The sequence below is a fragment of the Oryzias latipes genome, chromosome 2, assembly GCF_002234675.1.
Source record: "Oryzias latipes chromosome 2, ASM223467v1".
Lineage (NCBI taxonomy): Eukaryota > Metazoa > Chordata > Actinopteri > Beloniformes > Adrianichthyidae > Oryzias > Oryzias latipes.
Window position 1 is genome coordinate 630,895 of NC_019860.2, and position 11,801 is coordinate 642,695.

At 41.8% G+C, this 11,801-nt stretch overlaps 1 protein-coding gene across 3 annotated transcripts in view; it reads right to left on the reverse strand.

The window, feature by feature from the left end:
- The window catches only part of LOC101169930, an 83,172-nt gene that overhangs the window by 56,644 nt on the left and 14,727 nt on the right, over window positions 1-11,801 (reverse strand). For all 3 annotated transcript variants that reach the window (XM_023963860.1, XM_023963854.1, XM_023963865.1), the window contains 10 exons: window positions 10,821-11,041; window positions 10,555-10,746; window positions 7,369-7,526; window positions 7,052-7,291; window positions 6,527-6,672; window positions 6,242-6,399; window positions 5,705-5,888; window positions 5,445-5,622; window positions 5,151-5,346; window positions 4,543-5,062 (listed from right to left, as the gene is read on the reverse strand). In XM_023963860.1, the coding sequence (XP_023819628.1) occupies window positions 4,543-5,062; window positions 5,151-5,346; window positions 5,445-5,622; window positions 5,705-5,888; window positions 6,242-6,399; window positions 6,527-6,672; window positions 7,052-7,291; window positions 7,369-7,526; window positions 10,555-10,746; window positions 10,821-11,041 (2,193 nt within the window). The remainder of the gene's footprint in view (window positions 1-4,542; window positions 5,063-5,150; window positions 5,347-5,444; window positions 5,623-5,704; window positions 5,889-6,241; window positions 6,400-6,526; window positions 6,673-7,051; window positions 7,292-7,368; window positions 7,527-10,554; window positions 10,747-10,820; window positions 11,042-11,801) is intronic.

An 11,801-nucleotide genomic window follows, 5' to 3' on the forward strand; every position in this document is an offset into this window, starting at 1 on the left:
AACTGTTCCACAGATGATCTTGCTATGACTGATCACCATCTTGTTTCTTTTAGCATCCCCTTGATTTTATCTGAGATCAAACCCACTCGCCTCATCTCCTTCCGAAACATTAAGAATGTAAATGTGGATATGTTTTCTTCTCATTTGGAGCGCATCCCTTTCCCAAACTCGTCCAACCCTGATGATCTGGTTTCTTTTTATAATAACTGCCTTTTAGATGTTCTTAACAATTTCGCTCCTGTAAAAACCCGGTCTGTTTTATCTGTTAAATCTTCCCCCTGGTTCACCCCTGAACTCCATAAAATGAAAGCCAAATGCCGCCAGTTGGAGCGGCTCTGCAAAAAAACTGGCTCTCCCGCTCACAGGGAAATCTACAATGAACAGATTCTACAATACAAGGACTTGGTTTCTATCACTAAAACGAACTACTTCACTGAACTGATTGATGCAAATAAGGGAAATTCCAAAATTCTGTTTTCTTTAATGGATAATGTCTTTCAACCCCGTAACAGTTTTCCCCCTCATTTTTATTCAGATGAGCACTGTAATTCTCTTCAGTTATTCTTTAACCAGAAAATTCTAGATATCCATCAGCATCTCCATTCCTCCACCTCTCCTCCCACCCCGTCTGACTCATTTTCTGTAACTCATATATTCACTTCCTTTTTCCTCCCTGATCCCAGTGAAATTTCCCGCCTCATCCATAAGTCCAAACCATCCACATGTTTGCTCGATCCCCTTCCAACATCCCTGGTTAAATCCTGCCTTCCTTCTCTTCTTCCTTTCATTTGTGCCATTATCCACTCCTCATTGACATCAGGTATTGTCCCCTCACTCCTCAAGATCGCTGCCGTCAGACCCATCCTAAAAAAACCTGGCTCAGACCCCAATTCCTTTCATAATCTTCGTCCTATTTCTAACCTCCCCTTCATTTCAAAAATTCTTGAAAAAATAGTCGCCTCCCAACTTTCCCATCATCTCACCCAAAATGATCTTTTTGAACCCTTTCAATCTGGTTTCCGTCCCCTTCATAGCACAGAAACTGCCCTACTAAAAATCACCAATGACCTTCTCCTTGCAGCTGATTCTGGACTCATCACCATCCTCATCCTCCTCGACTTGAGCGCAGCATTTGACACCATATCTCACTCCATCCTCCTCCACAGACTTTCAGCCCTCGGTATCGAGTCCATCCCCCTCCGCTGGTTTCATTCTTATTTTTCAAGCCGCACTCAGTTTATTCAACTGAATTCTTTCAAATCCCAACCCTCACTTATTTCATCTGGTGTTCCTCAAGGTTCTGTTCTCGGTCCCCTCCTCTTCATTACCTACCTGCTACCCCTTGGCAATATATTTCGTAAATTCAATATTGATTTTCATTGTTTCGCGGATGACACTCAGCTCTATCTGTCCAGTAAACCCAACTCTTCTATTCCACCTGCCTCCCTCTCCTCCTGCCTGTCTGAAATAAAAACCTGGTTCACCCTAAACTTCCTCAAACTTAACAGTGATAAAACCGAATTACTCCTCGTAGGTTCCAAGTCCACCCTTTCCAAAGTTTCTAATTTTAACCTTTCCATCGATTCCTCTCCAGTTTTCCCCTCCCCTCAAGTAAAGAGTCTGGGTGTCATCCTTGACAGTACATTATCATTTCAATCCCATATCAATAGCATTACTCGGTCAGCCTACTATCATCTACGTAATATTAATCGACTCCGCCCCTCCCTCACCATCCACTCCGCCTCCATTTTAGTTCATAGTCTGGTCACTTCTCGTCTCGACTATTGCAATGCTCTTCTCTTTGGTCTTCCCAACAAAACTCTAAGTAAGCTTCAGTTAGTCCAGAATTCAGCTGCCCGCATCATCACCAGAACCCCCTCCTTCCATCACATCACTCCCGTTCTCCAGCAACTGCACTGGCTTCCAGTAGCCTTTAGGATTAAGTTCAAGATCCTTCTCTACACTTTTAAAGCCCTCCATAGCCTGGCTCCCTCCTATCTCTCTAATCTCCTCCATGTTAACACTCCCTCTCGCTCTCTTCGGTCTTCTTCCTCCCTTCAGCTCTCTGTCCCTCCGGCCCGTATGGTCACCATGGGGAGCCGTGCCTTCAGTCGCTCTGCTCCCCAACTCTGGAACTCTCTCCCCCCAGACCTCCGTAACACTGACTCCTTTCTGATCTTTAAATCCAGACTCAAAACCTATCTGTTTAAGCATGCATTTCCGGAACACAGTTTCTCATTTTCTGTCAGCTGATTTTACTAATGAATCCAATTTATTTATTGATTTTAACTTGTGATTTTATTGTGTTTTACCTCTAACTTTGTACAGTGACCTTGGGTGTTTTGAAAGGCGCTTTTAAATAAAATGTATTATTATTATTATTAAACAATTGTTCATTAGAGCAGGCAAAAAAGAAAAGCTGCAACAGCTAAATTACCTCCTATGAGTAAGGCAAGTCCTGAGAAGCTAGCTCCATGGCAAGAACAAGACCCGGGCAATAAACAGCTACACACTGCCAGTTATCAGATATCCTGCAGGAATAATAAGATGGCCAAAGGACGAGATACAGACCACAGATGTTAAAACACGAAATGAACGATTCATGGAGGGTTCCATTCCAAATCCCGCACCCTGAGACTGTATGCTAGCCGCAAGGAAGGAGGCCGAGGACTAAGGAGTGCGGAAGCCACTATCCAGGATGAAACATCCAAGATGCATGAATACATCAAGCTCAAGGCCCCAACTGACAATGTGCTCAGTAAATGTCTCAGCCAATGGAGAGCAGAGGATACAGTGCCAGAGGACAGATCCTCATGGGAGGACAGATCCTCATGGGAAGACAAACCCCTGCATGTGATGTACCACCGGACTATAACTGAAGTGGCTGATATCAAGAAGTCCTACCAATGGCTAGAAAGGGCTGGCCTACAGGACAGCACTGAAGCACTCATCCTGGCAGCTCAGGAACAAGCCCTGAGCACCAGAGCGATAGAGGCTCAGATCTACCACACCAGACAAGACCCAAGGTGTAGGCTGTGCAAAGTGGCGCCTGAAACAATCCAGCACATAACTGCAGGATGTAAGATGCTGGCAGGGACAGAATACATGGAGCGCCACAATCAAGTGGCTGGAATAATATACAGGAACATGTGTGCAGAATATTGACTGGAAACCCCAAGGTCAAAATGGGAAACACCCCCGAAAGTATGAAAGGGCAAAGATCCTGTGGGACTTCCAGATCCAGACTGATAGAATGGTAATGGCGAACCAACCAGACATTGTAGTGGTGGATAAAGAACAGAGGAAAGCCGTTGTGGTGGATGTGGCAGTGCCAAGCAATGGGAACATCAGGAAGAAGGAACATGAGAAACTGGAGAAATACCAGGGACTCAGAGAAGAACTGGAGAAAGCCTGGAAAGTGAAGGTGACAGTGGTGCATGTGGTAATTGGAGCACTCGGGGCAGTAACCCCCAAGCTGGAGGAGTGGCTACAACAGATACCTGGAAAGACCTCAGACCTCTCAGTCCAGAAAAGTGCTAGGAACAGCTAAGATACTGTGCAGGACCCTCAAGCTCCCAGGCCTCTGGTGGAGGACCCGATCTTGGAGGAGAAACCACCCGCGGAGGGTGAGAGGGGCGTGTATTTTATTTTTTACTTTTGGTCTGCACTGTATATGGCCGTGGTGCAGCGGTAGGGCGGTCGACCCATGATCGTAAGATTGCAAGTTCAACTCCTGCCTTGCACACCCATGAGTCGAAATGTCCTTGGGCAAGACACTGAAACCCCACCTTTTACGTTTGGCAGCGTAGCAGCCACCAGTGTGTGAATCTGTGTGTGCATGGGTGAATGGGACTGTGACTGTAAAAGCACTTTGTCCTCGTAGGTAAAAAAAGCGCTATACAAGGATACGCCATTTACCATTTATATATAGGTAGATCTTTAAGATTTGGTCGTCTGAAAAGTAGTTTACATGCCAAAAAAATGTGACTACCCCTGTGCTACACTGAAACTTATGAACACAAACTATGAAAGCAAAAGAAAGCGATATGAGACACAACGCATCTGAAAACGTTTGTGTTGCAAACGTAAAAAATATTTTTAGAAAGCAAAAAGAAAAAAATACATTTTTGAAAGCAACAAATATTTTTTTGAAAAGCAAACAATTAAAATTTTCATTTGCAACATAAAAAAGTGTTGTTTGCAATGTCTTGCCATATATATCACTTAATATGTCCTGTTCAGAAATGTGAAAATCCCCAAATTTGACAGTTTGCTACAGATAGCCACCAAACTTCATTTGGATATTCCCAACTAGTGTTTTGGGCCTGTTTTACCTAAACTGATGCAAAAAACTAGGTCTACATGCTACTGTTCTAGCCGTAGATTTCTTTAAAATGTAAATTTGTTGAAAAAAAGAAGTCTTATACAGAACCTTGAAAAGTATTCAGCCCCCTTAACTTTTCAACCTTCTGCCACATTTCAGGGCTCAAACATAACACTATGCCACCTCCTCTTTAATTCCTTTTTCAAAGGTTGTCATACCTGTGTAGCCTCCTTGCCTTCTTCAACACTTCAAACATGTGTTCCTGAAAGACGTCCAGCCTCCTGTAGCGACCACGCTCCAGGTTCATTCGGATTATTTCAAAGTTGAGAGGTGGTTTCTCAGGGGCAGCAGGATCCACAGCAGGAATCTCAGCCAGAAAGTCACTATAGCATCGGTGCTTCTTGCTCTGGTGGCTCATTACAGAAACATAGAGTTTCCTGAGGAGCTCCATGACCCGACGACCCACTGGCGGTGGGCTGAAGTCTTCCTCTGTGTATGGCATGATGTCCATGTCACTTGACAGAGAGCTTTGTAATTCAGGCATTGAAGGTGTCACAGGAGCATCATCATCCTTGTCCATGTCTTCCTTGTCATCATGTCCATCCTCCATGTCAGCCAGTTTAAGTTCAAGCTCATCTACCCTCATCAGTGCCCCCACAGGGGTACCTGCTCGAGGGGAAGCTTGCTCCTGGGCTGGGCTCTCGGGTTCTTGCTGTTCCACAAGTTTTGCGGCACGCTCTGAAATATTTTAAGCCATTGTTTTCACATTTATTGTAATTCATACCAACAAAGCTACACTGTCTGATTTTGCTCATCAATTACACACCTTCATACTCTGCTTTTTTGGAAGCTTCGAGGTTCCTCCACTCTGTGCCTACTAATCGACTCAGCTCTCCGAACGAAAGGTCTGGGTGCCGAGCTTTGAAGACAGCCCGCATTTTGCTGCTGAAAAAAATGTAGCCACTGATATTCATTTTCCTCTTTGCTCCTCTCTTTGATAAACCCATCACCTCTGGAGTGGCCTTGAAAAGAGAGAAAAACATCAAATCAGGGGAATGTGCTTGAAACCTAAAGAGCACAAGATTGTAGGCATTTAAGGTCATTGGAAGAATACAAATACTTGGGAAGGTGTGTATGGCATGATATCCATGTCACTTGACAGAGAGCTTTGCATTTGAGGCATTGCAGGTGTCACAGGAGCATCATCATCCTCGTCCATGTCTGCCAATTTAAGTTCCAGCTCATCTATCTTCTTGTCCAAAAAGGGTGAAGCTTCCTTCTGTGGTACATTGAGTTTCCTACACAAAACACCAAAACAAGATGGTAAAAGAAGGATCTGATTCAGTTTAGATCAGAGAAGTTCCTTTTGACTTTCCAAACCTGAAATTGTAAATCTCATCCTCCACCACTTTGGCAGAATATGAGAAGCGCTTCAGACCCTCTAACTTTTTCACTTGTTTCTCTGTCTCAATGTAGCTGCTCTCACACAGCAGGATGTCCTCCTCGGAGTATTCTGTAGGTCTGCATGACAGGTACTCCTTAAAGGAGGACACCATACATTTGCCTGGAAAAACAACAAGGGTCGTTACCAAGTCAGTTGGAAAATAGATTTTTTTTAATGACACGATTTTGGCCCCAGGGCTTCATTATAATGTTTCCTCACAGTAGAGCCAAGCTAGAAGTTCCTCTTACAGTTCCAGCCCTGTTTTCATGCCTGCATTCTTTATGTTGGGGTCTTGGGGTGTATGGGTGAATGTCAATGGTGGGTGGGGGAGGAGGTTGGCTTTAATTTCAAAATGTTGTGCCTATGTTTGGCTTTCGTTTGTAAAGCTCTTTGACAACATGAAAAGCACTTTTTTTTTTATCAATAACGTTTGAAGGCCCACATTCAGAGACGGCTATATGGCTGTGCCGTACCTAGGACACAAGTCATGGGCAAGGTTTCCTCCAGGTGACTTAGAAAAACCTCTCTCTTGTAAAACATCTTTGTGGGTTCGTGCTCCGTTTCCTCAGGATGAATGAAAATAGGTCCAAAGAAGAAGGTGGTTCCATTCTGCAACCACAGCTTCTCAATTCTGTAGACAAGTTAGTAAAACTGCATGAGGGATCACAAATTAAAAATTGTACTTGCAACACTGACATTTCTCAAAACCTATTTCTTGTTCAGAGGTTTTTCTTGACTATATATTTATTTTCACCAACCTGGCAACCCGGGGCTTTGACAATCCATGTGACTGGATGTAAACGCAGTCTCCAAGTTTAAACCACATGTTATTGTAGCATAACTGTTCAAAGTACTGGCAGCCTGGCTCGCCTTCATTTATCTCCATGGGAACATCCTCTCGCTCCTGAAATGTTGAACATTCACAAACATTCAAATCTTGACAGTTTCTAATTTGAAATAGAGTTCTTTGCTGCCAGAATTAAATGTTAGCATATGAGTTCTCAAGCACAAACATCCAGATTTTATTTTTTCCAGCAAATCAAGGTTTTAATTACTAAGGAAGAGTCCGGACAATAGAGACTTCATGAAACAGATCAACATGTGTTAACACCTAAAAATAGTGGCATACGTGTAGTTTTGATAGTAAATATAGCTTTTGTTTACACTGACTCAAGTCAGCAGAATCTTAAAGGTTTACTAAATATGTCAAGCATCTGTAAGAAAGGTTGATCTCATTTAACTGCAACAAACAACAATCAAATCAAGCAGGTGCTTCACCTCACCTTGTCTTCAAAACTGCCGGGGTTTGCATGAGAGAAGGACGCTTTGTCCAGGTCCGGTTTGGTAAATCTGGAGGCATAAACGACAGGCAGAGGCACCACCCGGGGCACCAACTTTACTGGACTCTGTGGCAAGGTCCAAACTTTAATTGTCTTGAAGGACCTGGCTCCACTACCATAGCGGGACTTACAGACATACACATCTGCAGGTTTGAAGCCCTCAGGTTGCATTTTGAAGTAATCCTACGTGAATCACAAAAAGACACCTAAATTCACTACAGTTCTATTGTCATCTGAAACCTTTTTGGGGGGTGTCTAACCTTCACAGAAAGAACCACACATTTGCCGAGAACTTTACTGATGGGCACTCTGCTGCAGTAGCAGCTCTTGAAGACTTCTTTTTCCAGAAATGTTTGTGAAGCCAAGTGAATAGTTTCACTTGGCCGCTTCAACCAGCAGCCATAGAGCCACATCACACCTTCAAGGAACAACAATAGATTCATTTCAAAATATACAGCAGAATACACTTAACTCAAATGTTGCTGCCTGAAGAAAGGGTACACACATCAGTGAAGCATGGCATTCAACTTCCTGGTTAGACCATTGTGTCACAACAGCTGATGCTCATGCGTCTCTGACTACTATGAACATTTTTATGAGCCATCATTTGCTGATCATATTTCTTTTAAGATGCAAATGCTGAGTTTACCTTTGAAGTCAGGTTACAACCATGAAAATTCCTCATATTTGGATTGGAGCACTCTCAGAAGATGTAGTGTCGATGTACACTGTACATTCAGATAAATTATTAACTAATATTTCTCCTAGAGAAGCAATTGCATTTAGAAATGTATGAAATAAGTTTTATTTGTAAAAAGGACCAGGCAATGAGAGCTGATTCCATGGCTGTGTTATAACAACATCCAAAACAACAATAACTAAGGTCTGCAGGACTGGTTTGTTCCAAACAGCTCTTAAACAATGGCTGAAAACAAACAAGTATAATAATGTCCATAATGTCCACCAAGCTTTCTCCAAACTGTCAAACAACAAAGCTACTGGACTTGGTGGGGTATCTGAGCATGTAAAGTTTGCCAGTGCAAGGGTAATCCCACTACTTGCCATGTGTTTTACAGCTTTAATGTTCATGGATTTTAACCAGACTCTATGATAAGCTAACTTTTATCCCCCATATAAAACAGGTGGTTAAAACTGGTTTCTATCATCTCAAAAATCTGGCTAGAGTCCGCCCACTACTCTCTCTTGCTAATATGGAGATGCTAATGCATGCTTTTATCATGAGTAAAGTTGATTACTGTAACGCCCTGCTTTCTGGTCTTCCAAAAACCAACATTAGGAACCTTCAGCTTCTCCAGAACTCTGCCACACGAGTTCTTACAAAGACCAGGAGGCGAGCTCACATCACCCCAATTTTGAAATCCCTGCATTGGCTCCCCATATGCTTCAGGATTGATTTTAAGATACTTTTAACAGTTTTTAAATGTCTTAACGGTCTTGCGCCTTCTTATTTATCAGATCTTTTAGTAAAGTATGAACCCTCACGGACCCTGAGATCCTCTGGCACTGGTCTGTTAACCATTCCAACTGTAAAAACTAAAACCTATGGAGAAGCTGCATTTCAGCACTATGGTCCCCGTTTATGGAACAGTCTGCCAGATGACCTGAGAGCCGCAGAGAATATTAATGCTTTTAAGAAAAGGCTCAAGACACATCTCTTTAACCTGGCTTTTAGCTAATTTTTTTACTACTTTTAAGTATTTATTCAGTTATTTAATTATTTATATGTACTTTTTATTTTATTAATTTATCTATCCATTTTAACTTGTTTTATGAACTTGAATCTGATTTTAACGCGTTATTTTAATTTACCTTATTTTAATGTTTTATTGTTTTTATCAATATTTTTACTTGTTTATTCTCATTTTTATTTCCGGTGCTTCCTCAGCTGGAACCCCTCCTTCTGGGTCGGCTGCTGTTCAGCCACTGCAGCTCTAGATGGGGACCTGCATCACCACTTAGCTGTGGTGGAACGGTCCCCGCCTGTGAAGCTGCATTTGGCTGTCTATGCGGCTGTTCACGGAGGGGGAGGTTCCAATTATTAGCGTTTCCAGCATCCTCTTTTTGTGCTCAGCCTATTTCTCATTGTCCTTTGCCATCACTTAGGGGGTGGGAGGTGTGAAAGGAGTGGGGGGCTAGGTACGGGGAGGGGGGCCCCATTTATTTATTTATTTTTATTTTATTTATTTTTAAATCGTCAATGCTTGTTTTTATATTTTGTTGTGTTTTAATGTAAAGCACTTTGTGTTATATTTATATATGAAAAGTGCTTTATAAATAAAGTTTGATTTGATTTGATTTGATAACTCTTATGTTAGTAGCAGGGATAAAAACAAAGCTGGAAAAATTGGTTGCTCTGAAAATTACAGACTGATAGCTCTGGCCAGTTTTCTATCAAAACTCTATGAGATAATCCTGCTGGACAGGATTACAGAGTTTGTATGATAAAACTGGCGGAGAGATGTGTACCTAAATGTGTTGTGTGTATTCTGGCATATTGGTATGCTCAACAAACAATGCAGGTCAAATGAGGAAAATAGGGTTTCAGACATTTTAAATACACCATTCTCTCTCCTATTCTTTTTAACTTTATGTGGATGAACTGTCTCTCAAACCTAAAGTACTTGTTGTTCACACTTGTGTGGCTGAAGATCTCATTGTCAACCATTTGATGTATGCTGACGATCTAGTTGTGTTGAGTCCAAGTACTGCTGGTCTTCAATTCCTTAACATCTGTTCGGCTTATGAGCTTGATAATGACATCACATTAAATGCACAAAAAAGTTTGATTATGATTTCTCGGACAAAAGAACACTAAAATCACAATTTCCCTGGTTTTGACCTATCAAATGCTGTACTCGTGTGAACTAATAAGATAAAGTATCTTGGGCATGTCATTTCAGAAGACTTGTCAGATGATGCAGATATCTACAGGCAGTGTCATAGTGTATATGGCCAAGACAACACTCTCTCAAGTTTGGTATGTGTAAAGAAGGAGTCGAGGTGGTGTTATTTAAAGCATTTTGTCCTCCTCTGTATACAGCTCATCTGTGGACAAACTATAAAAGTACCAGTATGAGAAAGCTGCAGGTGGTGTACAATGAGGCCCTTAGGGTGCTTTTAAATAAGCCAAGGAGGGCGAGTGCTAGTGAGCCGTTTGTCCCTCAGAATTAACACTCTTTTAATTAATGTATTTTTTTATGAACTATTGTAATTTTCCTAACACTGCTTCTTAACTTGTGTATTCTTGACACTGTGCTTTTTTTATGTAGTGGGTTTGTGTACACCTTCTTTTGGACTGAGTCTGGCATAAATTCTATCAATCTATTATAAATAAGAAGCTCGGTTATTGTAGCAGTGACACTCTGGTGCTCTACATGTAATGCCATGTCACATATATCTGTGACAAACAGTCCTTTGAGGGTTACCAGCGCTGTCTTCCCACAGACGATCAATGCAGACAATGTGAGGCTTGAAGTACACTTCTGATGGCTCCACATAGACAAATTCTCCCACGCTGTAGGTGATGTTGTCAAAGGAGCATTCCTTTACATAATTGAGATGAGGATTTGGTTTCCAGGGATCTCTTTGTACATAATGGGTTGTTCCCTCTTTGTTATCTGCAGAAACATTTCAGATACATTTTAGCACAAGAGATTCCTGTGTTTTCATGCATGAATAATAAATCAACTACCTTTGTTTTTCTCCTGTTCCTCTTCTGCTTTCTTCTTATCCTCCTCAATCTCTCTGGGAATTTTCTCTCTTTTTTCCCGATCTACATCACTTTGCAAGTGTTTCAAAGTGTAACGGAGTGCAGTGGACATTAGGATCTCTCCATTCTTGCATAACTCATCCCTGATCTTGATTAAAAAGTACTGCAGCTCCACTGCATCTTCAAATATCTTTGAGTCTGTCCTGTAAAAAAACAAAGCATGAGAACCATTAGTATGTATTTGAGCTGCTTTGATTATTGTTCAGGATCTAATCAACATCCAAATCCTAAAAAAAAAAAAAACGCTATTCAAGCCCCGAGTGGCGTTGTTAGGCGTTAGCCCACAGGTGCAACCTGCCCCTGCTCTTGCCGCCCAATTCTGACTCGCCCTTACTGGCTGAGCAGCTGCTACAGGCCCCGCTCTCCCCCTACCACATATGCCAACCTGGTCAGAGCTGCATGTGATTATTTCAGTAAACTGTTTTTTAAAATGGCTGCTTTTCCGTTTCTGGGTTTTAGTTCCATAGCAACTGTTATATGTGTTTAGGTCACCTGGGGGTAAGGAGCCCGTGATGGGACATGGGTAAAAATACTTGGATTTACAGCAGATACCTTTACATTTCTGTCTGTGTTTATCTCATTAACAAGCTCGGAATTCACAGTGGATGTTTAGAGATCAGATTTATTTAATTAAAAAAAAGCACAAAAGCATCCGAAATCATGTCTCCATGTCTGGGTTCATTCACACGTGAGACTCAGCATGGAGGAGAAACCACCCACGGAGGGTGAGAGGGGCATGTTTTTCTTGTTTTTTTTACTTTAGGTCTGCACTGTATATATAGATAGATCCTTAAGATTTGGTCGTTTAAAAAGTAGCTTACATGGCAAAAAAGTCTGACCACCCCAACATTTTTTTGAAAAGCAAATAATTAATATTTTCATTTGCAACATAGAAAGTGTTGT